At 39.2% G+C, this 26,166-nt stretch overlaps 1 protein-coding gene across 1 annotated transcript in view; it reads right to left on the reverse strand.

Moving 5' to 3' along the window:
• The window catches only part of GALNT12 (polypeptide N-acetylgalactosaminyltransferase 12), a 35,833-nt gene extending 12,591 nt beyond the window's left edge, over nt 1-23,242 (reverse strand). The window contains exons 1-7 of the mRNA XM_010176291.1: nt 23,163-23,242; nt 21,368-21,537; nt 20,455-20,644; nt 16,966-17,151; nt 14,522-14,639; nt 9,642-9,818; nt 6,931-7,062 (exon numbers count right to left, since the gene is read on the reverse strand). Coding sequence (XP_010174593.1) covers nt 6,931-7,062; nt 9,642-9,818; nt 14,522-14,639; nt 16,966-17,151; nt 20,455-20,644; nt 21,368-21,537; nt 23,163-23,242 — 1,053 coding nt within the window. The remainder of the gene's footprint in view (nt 1-6,930; nt 7,063-9,641; nt 9,819-14,521; nt 14,640-16,965; nt 17,152-20,454; nt 20,645-21,367; nt 21,538-23,162) is intronic.
• Nucleotides 23,243-26,166: the final 2,924 nt, after the last annotated feature.

The raw sequence follows: 26,166 nt of genomic DNA on the forward strand, positions 1-26,166 counted from the left end.
AACATCGTATGACTTTGCCTGACTGTCTACTGGCTCCAAGGGAAGATAAATGTAGCAAAGCACTTTTCCATGGTGCCCTTCCAGACAACCCAACGCCTTCGCTACCACTCTGAGCGTGCGCTCTTCGCTGTCAGCTGCCAGTGTGTGCCCGAGCACATGCTCCCTTTCGTGGCCTGGAATGTTAAATAACCTATTTTAAAATGTCACACACCACCAGACCTCCTGTAACTCTCCTACGCATGTTACACAATGCCCAAATACAGACAACAAAACAAAAGCTGTGTAAAAGATCTCTAACTTCAGCTTTGTTTCAGATGGTTTAAATCTGAGCCTGTACTCCCAGTGTGCTACCACATATGTTCTCTCATTTTTCTCTTTCATCCATAAATGCTTGTGATACGTGCAGACATATTCCTAAACATACACAGTCCATATTTCAATTTTAGTTTGTTTAATCAGACATGGGTAGATGTTCTTTTATACCCACACTTCATCAGGAAGTCTAATAGATATTCAAGACCTAATTTGTGGGAATAGCGATACTAAGCTGTTAAATTATCTGATCTGAAATTACAAAGATTTGAAAATAATCAGATTTTAAAATAAGATTGCAGCACCATTTATGCAAAAAAAAAAAAAAAATCCTTCCTCTGTTTCAAGGCAGAAAAAAGTATGAGAGAATTTGTGAAAGTTACATTTTTCTCTTGTTAAATGAGAACGAGAATACAGTTTCTTTTATGTGCAACAGCTCTATCAAAACAGTAATCATCCATTCATTTCTGAAGCTATCTTATCCACCATAAACAAGTCATGCAATAAGAACAAAATTTTCTCTGTGACTTACCTTAATTCTTTTGCAAAACGCTGCATTAGAGAAACAGAAGCAAGAAAAAATGTTGATCACCTTGCGATTGAAACACATAGTTTAGTTCTAAAAAGTTCTGCCCATGCAGGATTACTGGCTGTGTCTTTCTGCAACGTTTGCCTTCTATTGAAGCATTGCAGGTGTATTCTACAATGCCATTTAATTACCATTCTGCTTGGAGACTGCGACAGGTACTAAGCAGCAACTACTGAGATATTCACCTCAGACCTTCACACTTTGCTTCTGGGAGAATTTTAAATCTGTTGTTTCCTAACATCTGGACACTTGCATAAAACAACACAGTACAGATGGCATTCTGTAAATAATTCTTTGATTTTTTTTTAAAAAAAAGATAAAATCCATTTCATATAACTGTAACCAAAGCATCAACAACAGATTTTTGACATTAAAACTTCATTACATTATTTGATAAATACAGGCAGTGGAGCGCAGCCAACCTTTCTCTTCATCCACAAAATAGATCAGAATCCTCTTTATTCCGACATGGTGCCATTGGTGCTGATGCATTAGTGGTATGGGCAGATGATACTGTGGTACACAGTAAGACATGAATCTGTAGCAAGCCAATAGCTTCATGGTTCTGACCAGGTGTGAGCTTTTACCTCAAAAGTAATCTGAGCAGTCTCAGGGAATGATTTTACTGGGTGTATGCCATTTTCATATCACCCTTTTTGGAAAAAAAGATTGTGAGTATCCTCAGATTTCTCTTAACTAAGTGCAATGCTGAAATGGGTATGCAATGTTGATGACTAAGATCCTTTGAAGGAATTGACAAGACACTGCTGCTGGAATTCAGTTGCTCACCCCAGCAAGTCCAGATCACCCTGGGAGGCTCAAGAACATACAAGGACACCTCAAGTGATGGTGTGTTCACTTAAGATTAGTATTAAACACTTTAATTTCTCCCACTTTCTTTAAAAAAGTCTGTCTCAAGCTTTCAGAGGCTGTACAGCCAACGGAGTGGTGCATATTTTCCTGTGATGGGCATCAGATCTCCAGGTCTAGTCAGCCATAACCTTGGGTACCAATTCAATCTCAAGTGTCAGCTCTACAAATTGTATTATAATGCAGTATTAGAGGTATACCCTAGAGAAGGCTGTTTTGGAGCATGATACCTCTGAGAACTTGTAACATCAGACATGCAATAGTCTTTTTGGTTACATAACTTGAGCCACATAGCTAAGCTCTCTTCTTCTGTAACCCTGTCCACATATATAATGTGTTATTTAGGTAATTTACAAAATGGTCTCTTTCATTTCACAGCAAAACAAAATTCTTCACAGTTTTAAAGGCTTAAAATCTTCCTGGTTTTTTTGTTTTGTTTTGGGTTTTTTTTGTTTAAGGTTATATCTGGTCTAAATTAAAAGAAAATTATGGCTAAGCATTTGTAAGTTCATGAAAGACAAGATGGTCTTTGGGGAAAAGGTGGAAGGAAGCCGCCAACAGAAAAATCGAAGTTTTTGATCTCCCAACTGATTCAGTCAGTTGCAGATGCCTTGAAAGCTAGGTGGTGAAATGAGCCATTGGCTACATAGTCACAACAGACATCTATCAGCTTAGTTGCTTCACATTCAGTTGGAAGAAAAATCAGCTAGAAACTGATGAAGAACAAAGAAAAACTTCTCGTATCAGAACCTAATATGGTCTCACTGCCAAGTGATCAAACTTACAGAAAAGGAGAGATGAAATCCTGATTTTTATGTCAACCTGATCTTTTAAAAACAATCTGGATGCCAAATTCAAAAGCCAAATTCACTGACTGGCCATCATCTTATCCTCAGATAAGCACCCTGAATGATAGTTGTATTTAGTACACCTTAAAGGGCAGAGGAACCCTGACTGTAACTGTGCAGCCGTGCATTTCCACAGCCACCAGTAACATGAAGAAATCACAGCACTGCCCAGTTCCCCATCTTCACCTAGCTGCACAGCACAACCATGTCACAGTACTAATATTACTGTGCCCACACCATCCCCCCCCAGGTCAGCTAAGTTCTGTAAGCAGGCCTAGTCTGAGCTATCTAGGTGGGCAATCTGCACAGCGCACAGACCTGGGGTTCACGCCTTTTTAAGATTTCACACCCGCTGAAGCACAAGTACAGCACACTGGTTAAGTCCATATTCAAGGATGGCCAAATCAGATGCTATACCAGAAAAAGAGAGGTATCAGTGCTCTACACAAGAACCTAAAAGGGATTATCAGCCTTTCCAGAAACACTGACATCTTATTTTAACCTACTAAGTGCCTACCAGCTTCACCTCAACTCCTGTACAAAAAAAAACCAAACCAAACAAACAAACTCAACAAAACCAAACAAACAAAAAAAACCACTTCAAGGTCAAAATGTTTACTGCATGTCTGAAACAAAGTTCCAAAGCTACATGGAGCCCAAGGACCAGAAACATGCTGCTTGTACAGCTGCCCAAGGCACTGTATGGCTTAAAAATGGCAGCTGCTTGAGCCAAGCAAGGAGACAGAATCATACAACCACAGAATGGCTTGGGCTGGAAGGTATCTTTAAAGACCATCTAGTCCAACCCCCCTGCCACAGGCAGGGACATATTTCACTAAATCAGAAAACATAGATAAAATATTGGAATAGGAACAGACACAAGGTTCTAGGATTTAATTTCCTCATGGGAAAATCTTAAAAGAACTGTCCCTTTCTGTAATGTGAGTTTGGGAAAGTGTATATAAACTGGCAGAAAGATGTAACCTTTCATGTAACCATAACTACTGTAGAACATACCCCCATGCATTATTTTGCAGTACAGATGCACCAAATAGATAAACCCATAATCTACTCCAAACTGAAAAAGGGAAAAGTTGTCTCTCAGCTTTGAAGGGCCTCAGTGTCTCACCACCCTCACAGTGAAGAATTTCTTCCTAATATCTAATCTAAACCTGCCCTCTTCCAGTTTAGAGCCATTTCCCCTTGTTCTATCACTACTTGCCTTGTAAAAAGTCCTTCCCCAGCTTTCTTGTAGGCCCCCTTCAGCTACTGGAAGGCCACTATAAGATCTCCCTGGAGCCTTCTCTTTTCCAGGCTGAACAGCCCCAACTCTCTCAGCCTGTCCTCATAGGAGAGGTGCTCCAGCCCATGGATCATCCTCGTGGCCTTCTCTGGACTCGTTCTAACAGGTCCATGTTAGATATAGATATAAGATTGCCTGCGCCCCTACCCTGCTAGCTGAGGTACCCTGAGAAGAAACTTAATGCACTCTCATTCAGAGCTCTTGGAGCTTCTGGTTCACCTTGCTTTAACACACCACTGCACAGAACAGTACTAGGAGCTCAGACAGGAAGGTGGATTAATGTCTCCGAACTTTCTTTGCTCTTTCATTAAAATAGCAAATAGGGACTTATGATGTGCTCCTACAAAAATGCTATGGAAAAAAAGGGAATAGCTGCTGAAGTTGTGGAAATTTATTAAGTTGTCCATGTTTATCCATTTTTAAAGTTGTCCATCTTTCTATCTAATACTGCTATCTCATACAGCAATTTAAATATTTTCCAAAATTTCATCTCATAATGGCCTCTGTAGTCTTAATGTTGGAAATTTTAGGTTTTCAGCTTTACTTCACTGTTCCAGTACTCAAACTTTTATGGAAAAATCTGACTTAAGTTAAAAAAAAAAAAAACAACAACAAAAACCCACAACATTTTATGAATGAGAACATTTGTAATATTGATAGTACCTCTTCTCAAAGTGTGATTCTGTTCAGAGTACTGAGTGAAATCAGCATTGTGGCATTTCAGATTTATTGATGCTATATAACTTCAGTATAAAGTGTACTAATTTTACTAGTAAGATTTATTTCCTTCATTTCTAGGCCTCAGGCAGTTTATAAGAATGCAAACATAGCTCAGGCAAAAATATTCAAAATACTATATGTTTAAATAAAGTTTTAGGCAGCTAACCTTTTAGACAACCAAGTACAGATATTAAAAATTTATCTGTGTATCAGGAAAAAAAAATTAGCACAACTATTTAATTGTCAGTGCATGGCACTGAGTGCTGCTCAATAAATCTTACATTTATTTCAATAACATATGGCTGACTTATGAGTAATCTTGGGAAGATTTTTTTCAACGTCAGTGTAAAGATTTTCAAGGGAGGGAGAAATCCCCATATCCCTTTGCAATCTCTTTGAACCATTAAATAACCTCACCCAAACCAAGCTGTAAACAAAGCCAACACAGTATTTTTGTGAACCGGGAAAGCACTACATGGCTCAGGCAGGAATAAAGAACATGATCAATGATTCAGTAGAATTAGCAGATGGGACTCAATATCCACAAATCAGTTGAATCAGTAGGTGTCATTTTTGCACCATCACTTTCTTTGAGTATAACTGTATTTTAATAACATTTTAAATTCTCCCTGCCAAAAAAAATGGCGTATTCTTATCATGCTCACAACTAGATGACAGCATTTAAGAATTGTTTTTAGAGAAATATATAGAGCATTCCTAAATTACACCGTAGATAACTCAAGCAGCTCTGAACAACCATTATTATTTCTAGGTATTGTCAACACCTTTCCTGAGCATGACGTGCAGTTAAATCATGAAAGAAACTGCACAAATCCCTTCTCCTCCCCAGGAGGCCGAAGTGCTATCACCACCACCAGTGTAGGCTTTCTTTTGGAGGGTGAAGGATGGATGTAGAGGAGAGGGTAGGGTTCCTGAAATCCTCCTGGAAGGTAAGTCTGACAATACCTTGTTGCTCCAACTCTCTCTGACCTTGTCAGTCAGCGATCCAGCACAAAACAACAAAAAACAAACCAATGTGGTACTGGGGTCCATTCAAGGTAGCAGATAATGGTGGGTACTGAGGTCATGTCAGTGACCTCACAGAGATACCAACTCAAGTGCGAGCTCCAAGACACATGGAGGAGGGCGGCTGCTCTCTAAGAGGCTCCTAAGGGTTTTGCTGCTCCTACAGCTCTCCAGGGGAAATACAGCTCCCTATGGGAAACCCTAGTGTTTCCATATTGGGATCTTTCTTATTCAACAGGTAACAAAGTTATTAGGGAAGACTGCAGGTAGACTTGGTTCCTGTGTGTTTTGTACAACCACAGTGATCGTGTTTTTTCCTCCGCTGAAGGAGATCCAGCAGAGACTAACTGAAGCACAGATGGCAGCAAGACAAGACTGTTGTGACAAGGGATGGATGTGATGCAGCAGCGTGGGAACGCAGTTTAGCTAGATCTGCAGAGCGATCGAGTTACCAGCAAAAGTACTTCTAAGTCAACGTGGCACTGGTAATCGAGAAGACATTTCATACACAATTGCCTAGCAGGAAGGGGAAGTCTTGTCTTCCTAGTAAGACACACAACAGATATCTGCTGATATTTCAGAGGAAGCAGGTATTTCCTGCATCATCTCTGCCTTCATCCCTTCCAAATGAGATTACGGTAACGTGCTACACATGGTGTTATAGTTTATATTTATTTGTAAGCTTCAAATAGCATAGGAAGTTGTCAACTCTTAAAAAAGGAGAAGAGGATTCTGATATTGAACCAATGAAAACTGCTTGTGAACCTATGCTGGTCTAAAGTGACCTCCAGATTAAAAATTAACATGTTGGTTTTGACATGCAGAATGCTGTATGATCTGGGAGCACATAGCACCAGCTCTCTTCCCCATTATCACAGCATCATAGTTTTCATCAGATAAAATGTGCAAATACATGTTTCAAAGCACATTATTTCTGTTTTCAAGTCGGCAACTAAAAAATAAAACACTTTGGTGCTCTCTTTTTTTGCTATGCAACATTTCAAGAAACAAAAAAAGCCATCCTTTGCTGCCTTCAATACTCCCAAGATGTTACTTAGAAGGTGTAATTCATGGCAACGTTACCTCTTCTCCTACTCTCTCACAGAATAAAGATTCTGACAGAAATCACATTTTGAAGCCTACCAGTGCTATCCAGATTCTACCAAAATCCCAAACTGATTTTGGTATAAAAATACTTTAATACTGAGTTAACAGGAGAGCTCAGAGAACTGCGAGAAGGCCCCTTCTCAGTAGCCACGTACCATTCCAAAGAGGCCCGGTCTGTCCTCAGGTACATGAAGCTCTGGGTACACGTTCTCCAAGAACCATTTGAAGTCCTTACATTTCAGCTTCTCTCGAAGGAGTCTCCTTTCTGTCACATCTCCATATGGTTCCTTAAAGAAAAAAAAAAAAAAAAAAGATTAAAAAAACCTCAACCAGAACAGATGCTCTCTTTTAAACTATCTGTATACATTATTAAGAACCGTATGCTAAAGTGATGAGTAGGACTTTTGGCCAGCAAAAATCCCCATGTTTGGGTGCTGGATTTGATTTCATTATCCTTACATTTATTAAATGTTGATGAAAAAAAGAATTTGAATGATGCACATGAAACTTTAAAATATTCTAGAAGACAGTTTGCCTGAGAAAACTCCCCAAATCCACAAGTAAGGAAGGCCTTGAATACAGATTGCTGGGAACTGAGAAGGCATATTGGAAAATAAAACTTCCTTTAGCTGGATAATTGAAAATCTCAAAAGCAATGAATGATTCTTGAGAATTTTAAATTATTCCACCACCCATTTGCAAATTACATGTACAGAGAGTTTTAAACTTAACTGGTGAAATTTGTAAAATCTGCTAATGTTTCCTTTGAACTTCATAGTTTTGGAGGGTGGGAAGTATGAAATCTTAAACCTCCAGAGAAAAACTTTCATTGAAGACTTTTCCCTGTCTATAGATTGGAGCAGGGTTCACATCTTTTCATGTCTGTCTTCAAAAAAAAAAAAAAATCTATATTGTCTAGGGACTTCAGACAGTCAGGCATGAGATACAGTTTGCAGCCTCCAGACTTTTACAGGTCACTTGACACGCACTTTCATCAAAGCACAAATATATTTGCATTTCTCAAAGCTGTGGAAATATCACTGAAAACACAAAGCAGACGTAAAGCAGAGGCAGAGATGCCTGCTTGAATAAACGAACAGCATGACAAATTAGCTCTGAGATCTGAACATTAGTTTTGAAGCAAAACTTTATGGAACCAAATTCTGCAGCCACAGCACCAATCATTTTCCATTATGCTAGGGAGCTGAATATACTTCTTCCGAAGTAAAGGGTCTGAACCCAACCGCTACAATAAGTGGTGCAGAGTATTATGGAAACCAGAACACACTGGCGGCAGCTTTGATACATGCAAAAAAAGGCTGTGTTACACTAAGCCAATATGCAAAACTTCTAGTATTAACACACAAATATCCTTTAAAGTTAAAGTTCTGTCATCACAGACATCAGCTGCACAGAACTTCACAAGAAAAACTGTAAGCATTTATTGCTCTTTTTGCGTATGACAAGCAGACTCAGCCTGACATTGCCTGTGAGCTCCTGTCTTCAGAGACACAAAACCTGTATTCCTCTCAAAGTCAGACTCTAATAATAAAACTTAAATGGCTTTTATGATGTTAAAGTAAAACAATTATTACAAATGTGTAGACTATAATAATGTAATTACCCAGTTTAATCCGAAGGAACACAAGATGGAAGCTAACTAAATTCAGCTTCCCCAGCATCCTCCAGCGTATCTTTTAAAAGCGTAATGGTTTCAAGAGCGTTTTTTCCCCTGGCATGTCTATTGGGCTGGGCCACTCAGACATGTGGGGAGCTCCCTGTCCCCCTGCCTGGTCCATAAGCTCTGGTCCAGCACAGCCAGAGGTGGGTGCCCAGCAGGGCAGTTCTCTCCATGCACAAAACCAGAAAGCCAGCACTTGGAAAACTTCCTGTGCAAAGCAAAGTGCCTGGGGAGATTAAGCACCTCCAGAAACAAGCAACAGTAGAGAGTGATTTCTTTTAGGCCTGAATTTTGAACTTTGTGCCAAAGGTTCATATAAGTCATTTCTAGACATTGTGAGGATATTTCAGTGCTATTGTCTTCTACCCTACAGGCCCCTCACAATAAATATATTCAAGCTATGAATTTGCACACTGCTTTCCTCTTATGACTTACTCAGTTTTCACAGTAGTTATCTCTGGAAAAGTTCTGCAAATAAATGATCTCACAGAAAATAAAAGTTTTAAATTTAAAAGAAAAAAACAAAAACAAAACCAAAAAACAATAAAACAAACCAGAACTGACACTTAAACATTTTATTAGGACCATGTTCATCTGAGTTCCCAGGACTGACTTTAATTAATTTAATCCTTGTGATATCGATGATTTTTTGGGGTTTTTTTTAATCAAACATTGTGCGGCAGTAAGTCAAACGGAAAAATCCATGTTGTCTTAGATCAGTTCAAAATTTCACAATTATCACAAGATACGTAATTTTGCTAAAGATTGTTACCATGCTGTTCACCTAAAGATCAACTGTCTATTGAACCTTGTCAATTAGCATTCGTCAATTATGTGCCTCTTCTGTAATTCTTTTATTCATAGAATCCTGTATCAGCTGCTTCACAGAAGCATACATTTCAGGCTAAACAGCTCCTCCTTGCTTGGGTCACCTTGCTTAACTTTATTCTTTCATTTATTCATTAAATCATTTAATATTGACACAAATGTTACAGAACTTCTGATTTTTTCCAAGGAATTAAAAATTAACTATATATACATTTATTCTACATTTGGGCAAAAGTTTCAGAAGAAATAAGAAACAAACATAAAAAGCACTTCATGTTAAATTTCAGCTAAATTAATAGTTATTTCATTGAAAACAAACTCCGGTTGAAATTCCAAGAACAATGGACTTGAACTCACCAGACGAGCATGTGGGTTTCGGTGGTAATAAAGTTCTTTATATCCATCCATCCACACTTCAGCTGCACGCACACTGTTTGCCAAAGCTTTAGACCGTGAGTAAGGAGCTTGTTTGGGGAAAACGTGACCTACATGTGAGCAGGGGTGGATCTCAAGACTTCCTCCACATTGCCATATCTGAAAAAAGAATTGACATTGTACATCATTGATTTGACTCTTTGCAAGCAGAAGGATGCAATAACCATAAGTCTTTGTAAGGATAATACCTTCTCAAGAATACCACAGCATACTATAAGCAACATATACAATAATTTTGTGTCTCGTGATAAATAAGCTGGATAAAATGACATCCTTATGAACACAGAGCAAATCACTGGGAGTAACAACAAGGAGATAACCCCATCTCTGGTTTTATCTGGTGTGCAACTATCCCTTTCTCAGCTTCTCTTTCTCTGCAGGCATTGATAAGAAATGGTCCACAGTATTTTTGCAGGTCTAACTGTAGTCTACAATTCCAGTACAATAGGCATTATTTAAAAAAAAAAAACAAAAAAACCAAAAAAAGCTGCATATTTCTTATCCAAATTAACCATGCAAATAGCCATCTCAAAAAGAAACCTATGACCAATAATTGATTTCTTACCAGAATTCCTTGCCCATAGTCTACTGTAAAGCTGACCTGACAAAATAGGTCAGCTTATCATATCATTGGAGAACGAGAAGTTGTGGTCCCATTTCTATAGTCACCATTTCAGAAGAGAGGTGCCTGGTCATAAAAATTTAAGTCTCCTTTTTAATTGGAAAGCAGGCAAAGGAACCCCAGACCCAAAGCACGAAAAGAAAAAGCAAAGTAATTCTCATGGTGGACCAGTCAACATGAGTGAATCAACCAACAACCTGCCCTACCTAAAGCAATATTCCTACTTGCTGTCAAGGAAAGTACTTGCACCTGAATGTGGAATTGGCGGAACTCACTCTGCCTCTGTCCCCATTCTCCTGCCTCTGGCTCCCCAGGTCAGGAAACGTATGTCCCTGGAGATAAAGGCCATAAATGACCACTAAGTGGATACACTAGCCTCAGCACTCTGTGCAAATTTTTGTAATTATACTCTATTCCTTTGAAAACTGTGGACTTTTGGCAGCTCATCCACACAGTCACTTTCCCATCGTCCGTTCCGATCTCAAGTTTGATATAATGAAAGAAAAGCACAGCAAAGTATTTCTATTTAATATTGTGCGTGACCACAATGTGGCAGACACCCTGTTTCTGAAGGGTGCCTGAAACAAGGTTCCTTATGATTTCTCTCAATTCTCTTATTTTAGAAATCAGTGAATGTGGTCTCCATTGATTTGGTTTTGGATAATGACATCAGACCTTCACACGTGGCACAATACTGGGCCTAGTAACAAAAGTGTAAGCACTCTAATGTTATACTTTCAAAATAAATAGTTTCCTGAAAGGTACAGGTAATTCATTAATCAGCTACAGGGAGCACTGGATAATATTTACTTCCTGGATTTAAACTTTAATTTCTTGTTTTTTAAGAGAGGTTTCTTTCTTTTTTTTGTTGCTTTTTGGGGAAGCAGTATATTTGTCATGTGAACAGAAAGATGATTAAGGGAATTATACAAGAAATCTAGAATTCTGTACTCATCTTTTAAACAATTTGCATATTTTCGCATGTAAGTTACATTACTGCCATTTTGAAAGCTGCTAAGAAACCAGCGAGCCACTTTCACTTTAAGATCTCCCTTTTTGAGATTTGTTCCAAAACAATAGCTTTCTTATATTATTATTTCTATATCCAAAATTACTTCTTTTAAAGGTGCAATTTATCGCATAAGATTTGTCAGCAAACATTAAACGCCATTAAATTTATTAAAGTTTAACAATTTCCATATTTGTTACGTTTCATATAAATATTTTTCATTGATCATTACTGTTTTGATCAGTCTGTTTTTAAACAAGATGTAAGGAATGAACCATAAAGATTACTGAAGTAAAAATGTACAGTTAGGAAGGAAGCACATTCTTTTACCCTTCCATGATAAATTCTCATTTAAATGGAGTAAAAACAACTGACCGTATCTCTGTTAAATTGCTGCCAAAAAGAGAATTCCACAACAGCTAATTTTTCAATAATTAAAATTCTGAATTTCTCTAAAAAATAACTGTAGGTTACTAAGCAATGCTCATTAAATTATGCTTCCTTTATTAAAACAGTTCAAAATTTCTTGTCTTCCTATTAAAAAAATAATTGTATTTCAGCAAAACAATTCCTCAAAAGGCTTATTTATTTTTTTGAATGGAAAACACATTTCGACCTCTATATAAAATGAGGTACAAATGAAGAGCAAGGAAAAGAGAGAGAAAGCAAGGAATTCACTAGATAAACCAAAGTTGACTAGTAAATACTAATTAAGTGACTTCGGAGGTTCTCCCCTCAGACTATTCGCACCTCCTTCAACAGAGAAGCACATTAGATCTCATGTATATTTTGCATGCTCACATGCATGAAAATATGTTTCTTTGGTAGGTTTGGCTAGCTCACAGATCATTATGCAAGTGTACTCTTTAGCACAAAAAGAAAACAAGGTGACATTTATTTTTACTTTCACTTTCATCTTGATGCATGCAGACCATTGATACCTTTTCTTTTCTTTCCAGAGAAAGATGGTGGCATTATGAGAAGGTACAGTAAATGTACAGACCTCATCTTGGGATCCCCATCCCTACCAGGGTCTTTGGACAACTAACTTCATTGCTGGGTCAACGAACACTAAACAAGAAAAGCTCTATAAGCTCTGCCACCTCCATTCTAACATTTTAGGACTCTCTGGAAGAAAATAAGAATAAAAAAAGGATGCTACCTCCTGGACAAAGACCAACTGCAGAAAACACCCTGTTCCTGCACCCCTGTCTGCTGCAATTTTGCTTGCCAGCTTGAGGCTGCGCCCCCCTGCACAGTGCTCACACATGATCTGCAGGGGGCTGGGTGGGCACAGGAGCCTCCCCAGCTGTATGAACCCATCCCAGCTGCTCCCACTGCAAGAAAGATTTCCAGATATGGACAGAAATAAACGATACAAAAAGACCATAAAAGAGAAGACCCCAGGGTGATCAGAGGCATATCATCCAGGCCCACGGGCAATTAAATTTCCAGCAGAAGAACTTAGTAGTAAATAATTTTGCCTTTTTGCACATGCATGGTTTTCTCTCATGCCATGATGGAGTGGGTTGAAGGACAGACCGCAGGTGTACCAAGCAGCAGTCCCCAGAAACACACTTACATTGCAGTCTCACTAGCAGGACCAAGCGCAGAGAGAGGGGAAAAAAGCTGCAACCAGGTTCCCCTTGCTCCATGTACAGGAAGATGAAAAGGCATGTTTTGCATCCCTCAGAAAGAGGAGTTTCAATGCCCATTATGCCCATGAAGTGAAATTTTATCCAGCCAAATAGCATTAAGCAATTCGAAATCAAGGCACATTGACTCGATCCTGCATTCATCACGCAGCCTCCATCTCTCTTAGTCATCATGCTTTTAGCGGAAGCTTTGTCCTTGTTGCACCTCTCAAAATCACACAGAATTTCTTCAGTTTAGAATAATCGAAGTACAAGAAAGAGGACACTTGAGGACAAGTCCTTTCATGTCATCAGGAGAGGATGGTGTTTTCAGAGACAAGAAGAAAATTTACAGTGTTTTTCAGTACCCTTGCTCCTAATTTTTAGGTCTGGCAGGTCTAGAAACCACAGACACAAGAGAATCAACACTGATTTATCTCTCTTGACCTTCTTCAGCACCATGGGCAGCCACAAGAACACAGTTAAGCAACATCATAGTGCTCTGCTCTCTTCCTTGAAAAACCTCACCACAGAAAGCACGAGTACAAGGGCTTGAAATGAAACAGAGGAAAGCACGTTGTGCACAAGTTGGATCCAAATGCCTAGATCCTACTGGCAATCTGCACTAGTAAAATTAACATGCCCAGGCACATTCGCTGGCTATTGCACAGTCCACCATGCAAAACTGTTGGCCTCCCAGAAGAGAACTGCTCAATCCACCTTCAGCCTGCGGGACCCCACACCAGCCTCTCCGCTTCCTCATTTAAGCGCCTCTCTTACCCCCCACAAGCCACGTCCCCACTCTCCTTTTGTGCTTCTCCTGTGTGCTAGGCAGCCTCTGATGCTTCCTCTGGGAAGACCACAGGAATCAGAAGCAGCACAGGTAACAGCAGAGTCGAGGAGAACAAGACTGTTTTGCTCATCAGTCTGAACTTGTCTTCTCTCTCTTCCCCTGCCATAAAACCTTTTCGTTCCAGCTATCTGTCTGCTTCACACCTGAGCACTGGTCCACCCTCCGGTGGGGTACAGCTCTACAGTTCCTGGAGATTTTCCCAATCACCTTTTATTACCTTTATACAAACTTTTCCTGAAGTGAAACAGAATAAAGCCATAAAGCAGTGCAGGGGCTGGCTTGTCCTGCCCCACTGGTAACTGCCACCAGCTGCCTCCAGCTCACTCCATCAACCACAGTGAGAGCTCCAAGTCACATTAGAGGATTACAAATGTTTCTTTCCAACAATCCTTTTCAAGCCACAGAATGTAAACTTCATCCGCTAATATCACACCACTACTTACACTTTATACTTGCATTCAAAACAGACACATTTTTAAAAATTGTTTTTAAATGGCTATTTGGAAGGAAAACATAGCTAAAATGAAGCATGAAAACAATGAAAAGAGATTCATATAAACATCTTCAAAAATACTCTCCTTTTAACACTTGCTTGCATTACAGTGACCTCATTAAGGATGTGAAGAAAGAAATAAGAAACTTGGTTTTATTCTCAAGGAAAAAAACCTTTCAGTTGAGACACACCCTAAATGAGAATTCAAGGTTTTCTCCTCCCCAGACTTCCATTCCTGTGTCATATGAACCAAGATAATCAAAATACTTCTTGCTCACAGAAAACAATCCACCTGCCATGGTCGGAGACCTATAAAAGAGAATAATATCTCTGAATGGAACAAAAAGCAAAAAATATAAATTAACAAATCTATGCAATGGATAACAAATACAGTATTTTTTTATTTGCCATTTTCTCAGTCTTTTCTGGATACAAAGTAACAGTCACCCATTGATCAGTTATCATCAAGCCATTTAAATTTAATTTTGTAGTAAAAAAAAAATAAAAAAAATAAAAAAAATAAAAATTGTATCTGAAACAAGCTCCGGAATGTATTAAATTAAAAATAACAATGAAATCAGAGAACATAAACATAGCGTTAATATAAATTTTTGCAATCACAATGACTTTGTTCGTGATAATAAATGACTAGTCTCTTATCTTCACATAGCAGAACATATGCTTTTTTGTGGCAGAATTATATTAGTCAGCTCTGAAATTTTAAGTGCAGTATTCTTATATATTTTACTGAACTAATAAGTAAACAAAAATTTGTGCTTTAGTAATTAATAACAGCATTCCTGATCCCATTAACATTAAGTGGAAAAACTCACACATCAATTGAGCAGAATTAAGTAAATATAGCCCCTAAAGAATTTTTTTTTATTTCTAAGAAGATCTGCCCATCTGTATTTTTTTTAAACTTTTTACTAAGTTTGGGGGGTGGGGCAGGGAAAGACAGAGGTCAAGACTGGATCCTCTTCACAGACCACAAGTCCCAGAGTGAGAGCACACTTAAGGGATGTACTTTCAGCAGGGTAGTATGTGCACATATACACAAACTTGTATTGTTCAATATTGTTCCTAACTCTTTACAACCTTATAAAATCACCCTTTTTAAAGTGCCAAGCATATAATGCTGGTTGGAACTAAATTCAGCTGCCACTTTATGAATTTTACTAAATTGCTGTTGAGGTAAATATTAACAAATACTAGGTGCAGTGATCAGTTACTTTTAATCTGTCAGAACTAAATTTACCAGCCATCTTTTTGAAGCAACACTGTCTTACACTGTCATATGTCGTTCCAAAGAATGGAATGAGATAAGACAGAAGGAAAAAAAACAAAACAAACTTCATAACCAGTCAAGCTCTTCTGTCTCACTCCAGATCTTGCCTTTCCAAACACAGCTGTCGGTGACACCACTCTCAGCACTGCTGCTTTCTCCAGACACTTGCCAAGCTCACAGTCTTCAGGCTACTGTGAAGTTTTATCTCTCATCATTTTCCCCTCCGCATGCCAAAGACAACTCTTCTTGTTGTGGAGAAGAAAAGCATCATATTTAAATTAAAGGCTTCAAAAAAATGTACTCTTTTGAATTTTTTTTTAAGGACAATGTGGACTAATATATGCTGAGAAGGACTAAATTACTGCCTCACTTTCCCCATTTATGTTCTCTCAGTTGAGGATAAGTTCATTAATATTTGTGAAGCACTGTGCATTATTATCACGATAAGCGACCTAGAAAAGCCTGAGAAAAATAAATCATGCTGTATTTGTTGTAGTCCATAGATAACAGATTATTAATAAAAGCAAGGACTAACAAAATGCCAAACAGCTGCTTCATTTCTTACAATACACTGCTGAGATACAACAGCTTCCAAGCTGAACGTAGCAGACCCTCAGCTATCAGGATTTTGTCTACAGTGTCCATTTTCCAAATCCATTGTTTGTACTCTTACCTTACCTCTCCTAAAAATACAGCATGGAGTGACAAGTAATACCGGCTGACTGCAACTTGTTTTAAAATAAAACAAAAGTAAAACCCCCAAGGAAGACACCTGCACGAGCTCCCATGAGTTAGCCCTTCATAGAAACGATGGTGGGCGCAGCTGTATCATTTCACCCCAGTAAAGCACTGGCAAACTGGTTCACCTTTAGAAACAGCATGAGGAACCACCACTATTGCTACAGCACAGATAAAGTCTTCAAAACTACTTTTGCCTTCTTAATGGTTGATGATTTTTTTTTTTCTCTTTTTCATCATTGACCACGATACATTTCTTACAACGCGGATCTCTTTGCTTTGCACAGAGGACATCCTTCAGTATTAGTTAATCAGTTACAACCTTTCCATGTGCTGATAAGCATCTGTGGGAGTTTGCCCACAGGAGTCAAGAGAGTACTTGTGCAATAAGGATTCCATATGGAAGATTACAGGGGAACTTCAGCTTTTGAAGCAGTATTTTTCCAGAAGCACAGTGAGCAGGAGCTGTTTTGGAAAAAAAGAGGAACTACACAAAACGATTTTTAGTAATATGCTCATTTCTCAAATATTTTTCAGCACCTGGCATTTCCAAGTGAAATAAAAAAACCTTGCAGCATTCACAGTTTCATAAGACACATAAAAATTAACCTGATCACATCAGTCTTGGACTTCCTCCGTTTTTGTTCTCTTTCAGGGATACTATGCCAAGTGAAGACCAGCCTCCAGTCAAATCCGCCAATCTGTGGCTCACCAGCATTGCCCAGGTACTCAAATGTATTCCAGTCAATAACATCAATAACAGGGCAGACAACAGCTGATTCATCTTCTGCAATCCTAATATGTTTGTAAAGGAAAAGGATGACTTCCATTAGAAACTTTGCTCAAAGACGAGAACTGTCAAGAACAGAGAACGCTTACAGATACCAAACAGAGTTTTGCTCCTTTTCAATTCACGCTGCAATACAAGGAAATAATGTCTAGAAGAATAACCACCGATTTCTTGCTGAGGATGCATCACAAGGATGCATCAGGATGGACTCAGCTGTAGGGACCTGGAAAGCATCAATCTTCCTGGACAGTGGAAGCAAGGTATGCCAGATGGCTGGAGATAACACATTCAGCATCTGGTTTGGCTGTCATAGCTAGCACCACATTCTCAACAAAAATGTCTATTTAGTTTTGTACAGGTAGCTGCATTTAAGATAGTAAGACAGCAGCGTAATTGTATAGTTCTGCAAAGATGAATAATAAATTAGCTAGCCTCTTTGCTCTTAAAGTCATGGTTGTTCTTGTTACTGTGATCATCTGCAGAAAGTTATACTGAGCACTATAACAGGAACTCAAAAAAAAGCCATGATTTTAAAAAAAACCCAAACAACAAACATGTGACATGGGAAACAGGTCTCCAACAGTGAAACATACATGAAGGAGCCCTCCAGAAACCCTGGCAACATTGGATATAAAAAGGAGAAACAAGATAGCACTGCAGAATGACATAGCTATCAGCAAAGCTGATCTAAAGATAGTTAAGATCTTTATCATATTAAGAATACATCAGAGCTGACTACATTCTTGCAGGTCTACTTCTCCAAGGAGATAACCCCCTTCCTCCCATTTCTCAATACCATGCAGGGTTTTTTGGATTCCTTTCCAAAAGCATTTGCCCTTACAAAAGGCAGTGGGATCCTTTGCCTTCACCTCCATTTCTGGAAAGGCCTCTCAGTACTAGGAGACATCAACTTCAAGCATGTAAGCTCAAGCTAAGGTCTTTCTCTTAAATCACTCTTTAGCAATCTTCTCTACCCCAGTCTTAGACACCTCCTGTTACTTCAGTGAAACAAAGTGACCTGTTTGACTTTAAGATGCTGGTACTAGTTTTAGCCCTGCATCTTCTGATTTGCATATTGCAGAGGAGAAGGAAAACTGAATGCAATGCATTGCCACACAATGAAGAGATGTGATGTATCTGTCACTCAAGAGAAGGTAGTTCCTCATGGGATTGTTAAACTTAAAACCTGCAGGCTGACCAAGGGGCTTTGACTCTGAAATTAGAGCAGCTTGTGGTGGTTAAATGCAGCAGAGAAAAGCAGCAGTTACAAAGAAGTATTGTCTGAGCTGAGAGAGACTGTCTTAAGTATGAAATAGTCTCTTGTTGCTGGAGGGAAGATGCAACACAGCTGTTTTCTTCTTATGATCTCCCATTGAAATCCTGTTTGGTAGAGCACACAAAAGGGCTTATACAAATATTGCTATCTCCTGTTCATTTGCATAAAGCTTATGTACAAAGCAATGAGAATGATAAGTGCACTGAAGAAAAACAATCCCAATAAAATGTAAAAATGTTTTGTTGCCCCTGTAAAGGAAAAGGAGTAAAATTAGGTAGCTGGTATGTGATTCCAGTTATGAAAGGAACCAGGTAAATGAGAGGTCATTACCTTTTCTGTAAGTCAAGAATTAACTAGATGGTACACTGCACAGGCAGTTTACAAATATAACTACGTTTGCACTGCAAAATGCCAACACAGTTATATTGTTCCCATACATTTGAGTCAGATATGCCTTGCAAACATCCCCTTAGAGATGTACGTCTGTATCTGCAGCAAGAAGGGCAAAAATTCCAAGACACATCCAGGGCTAACTTTTTACAGGTGATTTATTACACACAAAACTATCTGAATCCTTCCTCAAGATTGCCATCTACTGGTCTGCTAAAGAAATTAAGAAATTACAGACTTGTCTCTGCAGTTACATACTGATTTCTTCAGAGGACAGTCATTAAAAGCATGCTTATTTTTTTATTTTTAACACTCTTCCTTTCTTCATACTATGTGTACTGTTCATAGCTAACCCATAGTTATCTGGAATATACTTGATGTGAAATTTAGAAATAAGTTAAATGTGACAATTTTAAGAAAAGAAAATGTAAAATATTATTCCAGATACAATTTTAAATGGACATGGGGAGTCTGAGAACACAAGTTCCACTAGGAATCAGGAAGCCTTGCACACCTCAAGACAGCACATGCTTTTGGAAATCTCCCTCCAGTTTGCATAGGGCTCTTTTTTCTGGTCCTTCTCTGAAGTCTACAGTACCTGGTGGGAATCTTTATAGGATGCAAATAGAACCAATGATCTTGAGGAAAGGAGTTATTTTTAGTTATGTTTTAAAGGGAGCTGTTTCTCTATATATAATATCTAGGATGTCTGATTCAGATACTGTATCTATCAGTATCTGCTGATGGCATCCAAGGAAGTAACGATGTAAGCTGTCAGCAAGAAAGGCAAAAGCAACACGGGCTCGTGCAGGCGATGCAGGGCTGGCAGGGTGCTGCGGTTGAGGTGTACCAGTGGCTGAGCAGACAGTAGGAAAATTACATGTGTGACTTCTGACTACGCGTGGGTGAGGCTTCAAGAATATCATAAATGTCTAAGTTGTAACAGGGAGCTAGTATACTGGCTTTTAGGGTTTTTTTGTTGGGTTTTGGGGGAGGATTTCATTTGTTTTGGTTGTTTTTTGTTGGTTTTTTTTTTAATTAATGGAAGTTTTCCGAACTGCCCAACAGACAAAACACTACATAGCTGTAAAGTACAATGTCCCAGGACAAACGGTGTTGAAGTAGAAGTCAGTGACATAACGTTAACTCCTCCCTATCCCACCCCATGAAGCTTTATATCAGAACCAGTTTGGAAAGATGGCTTCATTCATAACTAGGAAGATGGAGTTTACTGACTTCTATTCCAATCTGCTTACATGCACGTTGCCCTGCAACAGGAGATGTTTCAGGGCACACATATTTCCAGACCTTCTTCCCATCCACCACCCAGGCTGACAGAAGTAGCCAGCTTTCCCACAGTAGTTTCAAAGCTGGGGGAGGATTCTTCCTCTTGAAAATAAAACTTTCCCTTCTCTGAAGACAAAGAGCAGCCTGGTCCTTGGGAGAAAACAAAAATCCACCTCCTCTTCTTCCACACTTCCATTCGCTACCCCATCACCAGAAGACACAGTGCTTCAGGGACCAGACTGCAGAAACCTTCGGTAAACATCTGCCAAGAGTCACCTTTCCGCTGCAGAAATGTGTCAAACTGTCTCTTCTCCTTCCGCAACAGGAGAGAAAACTAGCCCGAGCATAACCTCACCTTGCCAGCAGTGGCTCCAGCCAGCCCTCGTGGCACTCGCAGTGGCAGTCCAGGAAGGTCAGGATGTCTCCTTTCGCCACCGATGCCCCCAGCAGCCGGGCTCGAACCAGCCCCTCTCGCTTATTTGCACGGATAAGACGCACCTTGCGTAAACCAGCCACGTAGTTTTCCAAAGTCTCTTTTAAATGTTCTGTAACGAACAAAAAGAGAAAGGAGAAGTAGTTCTGGAACAATTGGTTTACAGCATGCTACAGAAAACTCTTTTTTCAGTAGCATCTTACTTATAGCAGTACCCTAAAGATGATGGCATTCTGAAGTCTGACTCTGCTATGCTGTCCACATTAGGAAAGGACAAGCAAAAAGCACAGAACTTGGATGGACACAAATCACAAATACTTTTAAGAAACTGAATGCTTCATGCTTGCCTCTGTAATTAATTTCCAAATTGTTAAGTGAATCTCACATGTTACATAAAGCTTTTTCCTTGTAGAAGTTTTATTCTTAACATGATTCACGTGTGGTAGAAAATGCTAGCATTGTTTTGCGTCCCATAATTCAAATGATAACAGGTAACCAGGTAGCTCCTTACTATATCTTACACCAGGGAAACCTTGGAGCAATCGAAACTTGCTCAAATTAGGAAACCTGAAATGCTCCAACCAGACCATAATTATCCATATATGCACTCACTCACGTTACAACACAGCAAATGTGCTTCCCCATTCTAAACTACATTTGGTTCAGAACTCAAAATTTTCACTGGCATGCTACAAAGAAAACCCATTTTCCAGTTAGATGCCTATGTTGTACAGTTTTATAGTATGTTATCCAAACAGCTTATCTTTTCCTTCTGTGACTAGCTGACCTGAAAACCCCACCACCAATCAACATTATTTAGAATTATTCTTCCTACCTTTGTCACTGTAATCATCTACAAGGATAATTTCTTCCAAAAGTATATCTGGAGATGTCTCAAGAACACTATGAACAGTTCGCAGAAGTGTTGACCAAGCCTCATTATAAAAAGCTATCACAACGGAGGTTTTTGGCAGGCTGTAATACTCATACTTCTTCTCTCTGCACCTGTGAGGAAGGGGATGACATTCAGAACAAGTGCAAAAGCATTTAGTTTTCAGAAAACTATTCTCAAATGAAGAGTTCATATGCTACTCACTAACTATAAACAAAAATATATAAAGGAACTTTAAGTAACTGTATGTACATGAAAAAGTAATGCAAACACTTTCAGGAAGCTGATCTTCCAGAAGTCCTGTTTCCACAGCAGCACTACAATTAAAATTCTGCAACCTCAAAAGTAGTATAAAAAGAAAAATAATAGGAGGTATTCTGGGCTGGTGTATGTGCAGTAGCTGTCTTTGCACAAAATTAACCCAAGTAGAGGAACAAGCAATGGCCAAAACATGCCTCAGATTACAGAAAGAACAACAGACAAACAAAACAACAACAAAAACCCCCAAAACCTAAGTGTGGTAAAAACAGTAGCATAAATTTCTAGTAACTTGTGCTTTGGAAAATAAAACAAGTGTTAGACAGTAAGAATACAACTGTGAAGGAACAGCAACACTTAAAGAGAAAAAAAAAAACAACAAACCAGCAACAGAACTGAAATGTATGTACACTGAAGTAGAATTTGGGAAGACCACAGAACTGCCAAGATATAATAGCGAAATCCACAAAAAACACAGACAGACATAGAAAAGCATGTTTTTGGCTCCATGGAGAGCCAGGAAGTTTGCAAACCTTTGGATTAAGCTCCAGAATGTGTCTCCTATAAATATATATATATGAACTTCCCTAAATGAACATCATAAAGATGTCAAGAAACTTCCAGCTGAGCCAAATGTGTAAATTGATAAAGATTCTCCCTGTCTGAAAGAATTTAAAAATAATGACGGTATTTATTTATTACCATTTATCCCCTTTACTTCGAGCATTCTGTATTAATAGTTTCATTAAAAACCAACAGAAATGGTTTAGAGATGTTTGAAATTTCTTATGTCTCCAGCTTACTGCCTGCAGTCACCGGGGCTTGTATGGGACAGAACCACATACTTCAGCTTCTCTAGACTACTAGGCCACGATAGATATTGAAGTGGTAGGCTCCTCACACTTCCCCAGCTCCAGCGTGGGGTCCCTCTCCCGGGAGACAAGTCATCTTCTCCAACATGAGTCCTTCCCATGGGCTGCAGTTCTTCATGAACTCCTCCAGCATGAGTCCTTTCCATGGTGTGCAGTCCTTCAGGAAGGGACTGCTCCAGCGGTCCTGTAACTTGTCCTAAGGTAAATGTTCCCCATGGGGTCACAAGTCCTGCCAGCAAACCTGCTCCAGCATGGGCTCCTCTCTCCACGGGGCCACAGGTCCTGACAGGAATCTGCTCCAGCGTGGGCTTCCCACAGGGTCACAGCCTCCTTTGAGCATTTATCTGCTCTGGTATGGGGTCCTCCATGGGCTGCAAGTGGACATCTGCTCCACCATGGACCTCCATGGGCTGCAAGGGGACAACCTGCCTCACCATGGTCTTCACCACAGGCTGCAGGAAAATCTCTGCTCTGGCACCTGGAGCACCTTGTCCCCCTCCTTCTTCCCTGGCCTTGGTGTCTGCAGAGTTGTTTCTCTCACATCTTCTCACTCCTCTCTCTGGCTGCAGTTGCTGTTGCACAGCAACATTTCCCCCCTTCTTAATTACATTATCCCAGAGGTGCTTCCACCATCACTGGTGGGCTCGGCCTTGGCCAGAAGCAGGTCTGTCTTGTAGGTGGCTGACATTGACTCTGTCAGACATGGGGGAAGCTTCTGGCAGCTTCCAACAGAAACCACTCCTGTAGCCCCCCCACTACCAAAACCTGCCACACAAACCCAATGCACCCTCCTACCAAAACAGAACAGCACCGAGTCCTCCAAAACCTGTGCTGTTGGGAGCTGAAGAGGTGAAATCAGAACTGCTCAATAGAAAATGCGACACCAAACACCATAGGTCAGTTTAGGGGAACTGAAAGTCCTTAAAACACCCAGACAATGACATTAGAAGAAAACTGCTTACCTATAGCACATTGTGAATACATTTACTGATCAATTAATGATGCTGTTGGCAATAATAAAAAACTAGGTTTCTTTAAAGATTAAGCAAAATTTATTAAGATCTGTGGTACAGAAAGCAAAAACCAAGAAGTCTGAGTCTGAATATTCCAGAAATTAAAATTCCCATGAGGAAAAAACAAAACAAAACGTCTGTAGAGTACTTTTGTAATAAATACCTGAAAATGAAGAAGCAATGAGGAGAAATGACACTGGGCAGAGGAGTCACACAGAAGGGTGCTTCTCAAACAGGAAGGGAATGCTATGCAACAACGCTCACAGAATATGATGCGTGTGCATACAGTAACACACACATACAGATACACACAGATAGGTAGATACATATCCACACACACTTATACAGTGAAGTACAAAAATGTTCATCCTTCCAGGCTGTAACTTGTCCTAAGGTAAACAGGGACATTCAGAGAAAACTGCCTCACACCATCAGCTGGTGACAGAACTGAGTTATTTTGCCAAATGTTCATGTATTAACACATGAAAAAGGAGTGACATTTTAATTAACTATTTTTTTTTTTAAGTAGAAAACCCTACCATATTAATCCAACTTTATAAATACATATTTACTTTAGCCTACTGAAAAACGTTTATGCTCAGTACTGCCAGGAATAAATTCTTCTTATATATAACAGTCACTTGAATCAGATAATTTCAGTTCATTTCTTGATGCAAATGGGATCTTTATGTACCCGTGAAAGAAAAAATGAAATAAACAGAAAACCTCCAGGAAAACTTTCTCTGGAAAATATCTCAAAGATCGACAGAATAATACTGTTGTGTTCCATTCTTTAAAAAAGGAAACCCAAAAGGTCTAAAGAAGCTTAGAAGCCTAATTATAGATTAAAGACTCCAATGGATTTGCCTGAAAATTAGACGCTGGAGTCAAGAAACATCATTTGGCACAGAGCAACCTGTTCCCGATCCACTGTGCATCACTGCCTCCTTCAAGGAGCGTACCCTACCCTATGGAAGAAGGTCAGCCTCCTATGGGACATACCACAGTTGACATTTCTTCAGTTTCTGAAGTCAAGAAACAGGCCAGAACTAAAAAGGACATGTTATTTACTAGCTGTACGGTGGAAGGGAGCACACAAGTGCCAGGAAGTGACTCAGCAGGGCAGGGGTTGCCCGGTGCCCCCACAGCCTGCTTCCCCCCAGCAGGACAAGGCTGACAGCACCCTGAGGAAAGAAACCATCTCTCACCTCACATATTGAAATACACAGAGCATGCCTGACAGTTTAGCTTTTTTAGTACATTAAGGAGAAAATTAATCACTATTTATAGACCAACCAAATAATACTAATGAAACTAACTTCTACGCAGATTTGCATGTTTATGTCAGAAACTATTTCCAAGATGTACAGTCCTTACTAGATTACTGCAAGATCTCAACTGCTAGCAATCACAAATATTGTTGATAAAATGAAGCATAATTTTCCTTATCTTTCTGTTTTGAAAGAAATTTCAAAGAGCTTTGCTCAGTCTTAAAGAATAATCCCACCGGGGAGATTACAAACCTCATGTTTAAAACCTGGAAAAATAATAGTGTAAGAAAATCATTTTAAAAAAGAATGAATCCCTGAAACAGAAATGCTTAGAAGTGTTGCTGAATAACAATTAAGCGGCATACATATGAACACTAAACATTACCACTTCACAAGATACACAAGCTTCAAAAAACCTTACTACAGCTGTGAAACCTGACTTACAGCCTAGTGATCGTAACTCAGCTTTCCCATTTCCCAACTCCCATTTACAACAGAACCACTTTAGCAGTGCATCTTCTGTATTCACCTTTGCAAACTTCAGGATGTATTTTTATTCTCTGTGTGTCACCCAAGTATCTCAGTTCCTAATTTCCAAGTGAATCATTTCACTCCTACTTTGGGTTATTCAGAAAAACAAATGCGTATCAGTTACAGTATGTCATTAAAATGACAGGGAGGATACAAACTGGTGACAGCAGTCCAAAAATATGTTTCTGCAGATACTGGCAATGTATATTTATAATGCCTATACTGCAAGCTGCTTTCAGCTTCTCTCCAAGATGCTCTTCAGTGCCACTCTAAAGTGCATAACACTGTTCTTTCCCAATATAGGGGATCGTGTTAAGACAGAATTAATTGCATCTCACATTAGCTGTCTAAAAGCTAGGTGCTGTCTTGGAGCTAATCGTCTGGACTCTGTGTCCATAAAGACAAATCCAGAGGTGATTCACCTCATCCTCCTTAAGGCATTTATCTAGCACAGACAAACAGGCTTCCCCCTTGTCTACAGATGTTTAACTACAGAGCAGATGCTTAACTTTAGAGCTAAAGTTAAGTGACAGTAAACTACCAATAGTCCCTACTATTGTCTCCTGATATATCACCTTGAACCTAGTTATCATAAATACCAAACAGTTCATAAAAACCTAACATATAGACACAAGTTGTCTGTAAACACCATATTTCCAAGCACAGACAATAAACATAGAAGCACTGTCATTTGTAGTCCAACATATTCCTTCACTACTCTTATTATCTTATTCAACTACAGGAACTTTACTATTTATATAGGTAATTATATATATTTAAAAAAAAGTTTCAAATGT

This window comes from Antrostomus carolinensis, unplaced genomic scaffold, assembly GCF_000700745.2.
Source record: "Antrostomus carolinensis isolate BGI_N321 unplaced genomic scaffold, ASM70074v2 scaffold15039, whole genome shotgun sequence".
Lineage (NCBI taxonomy): Eukaryota > Metazoa > Chordata > Aves > Caprimulgiformes > Caprimulgidae > Antrostomus > Antrostomus carolinensis.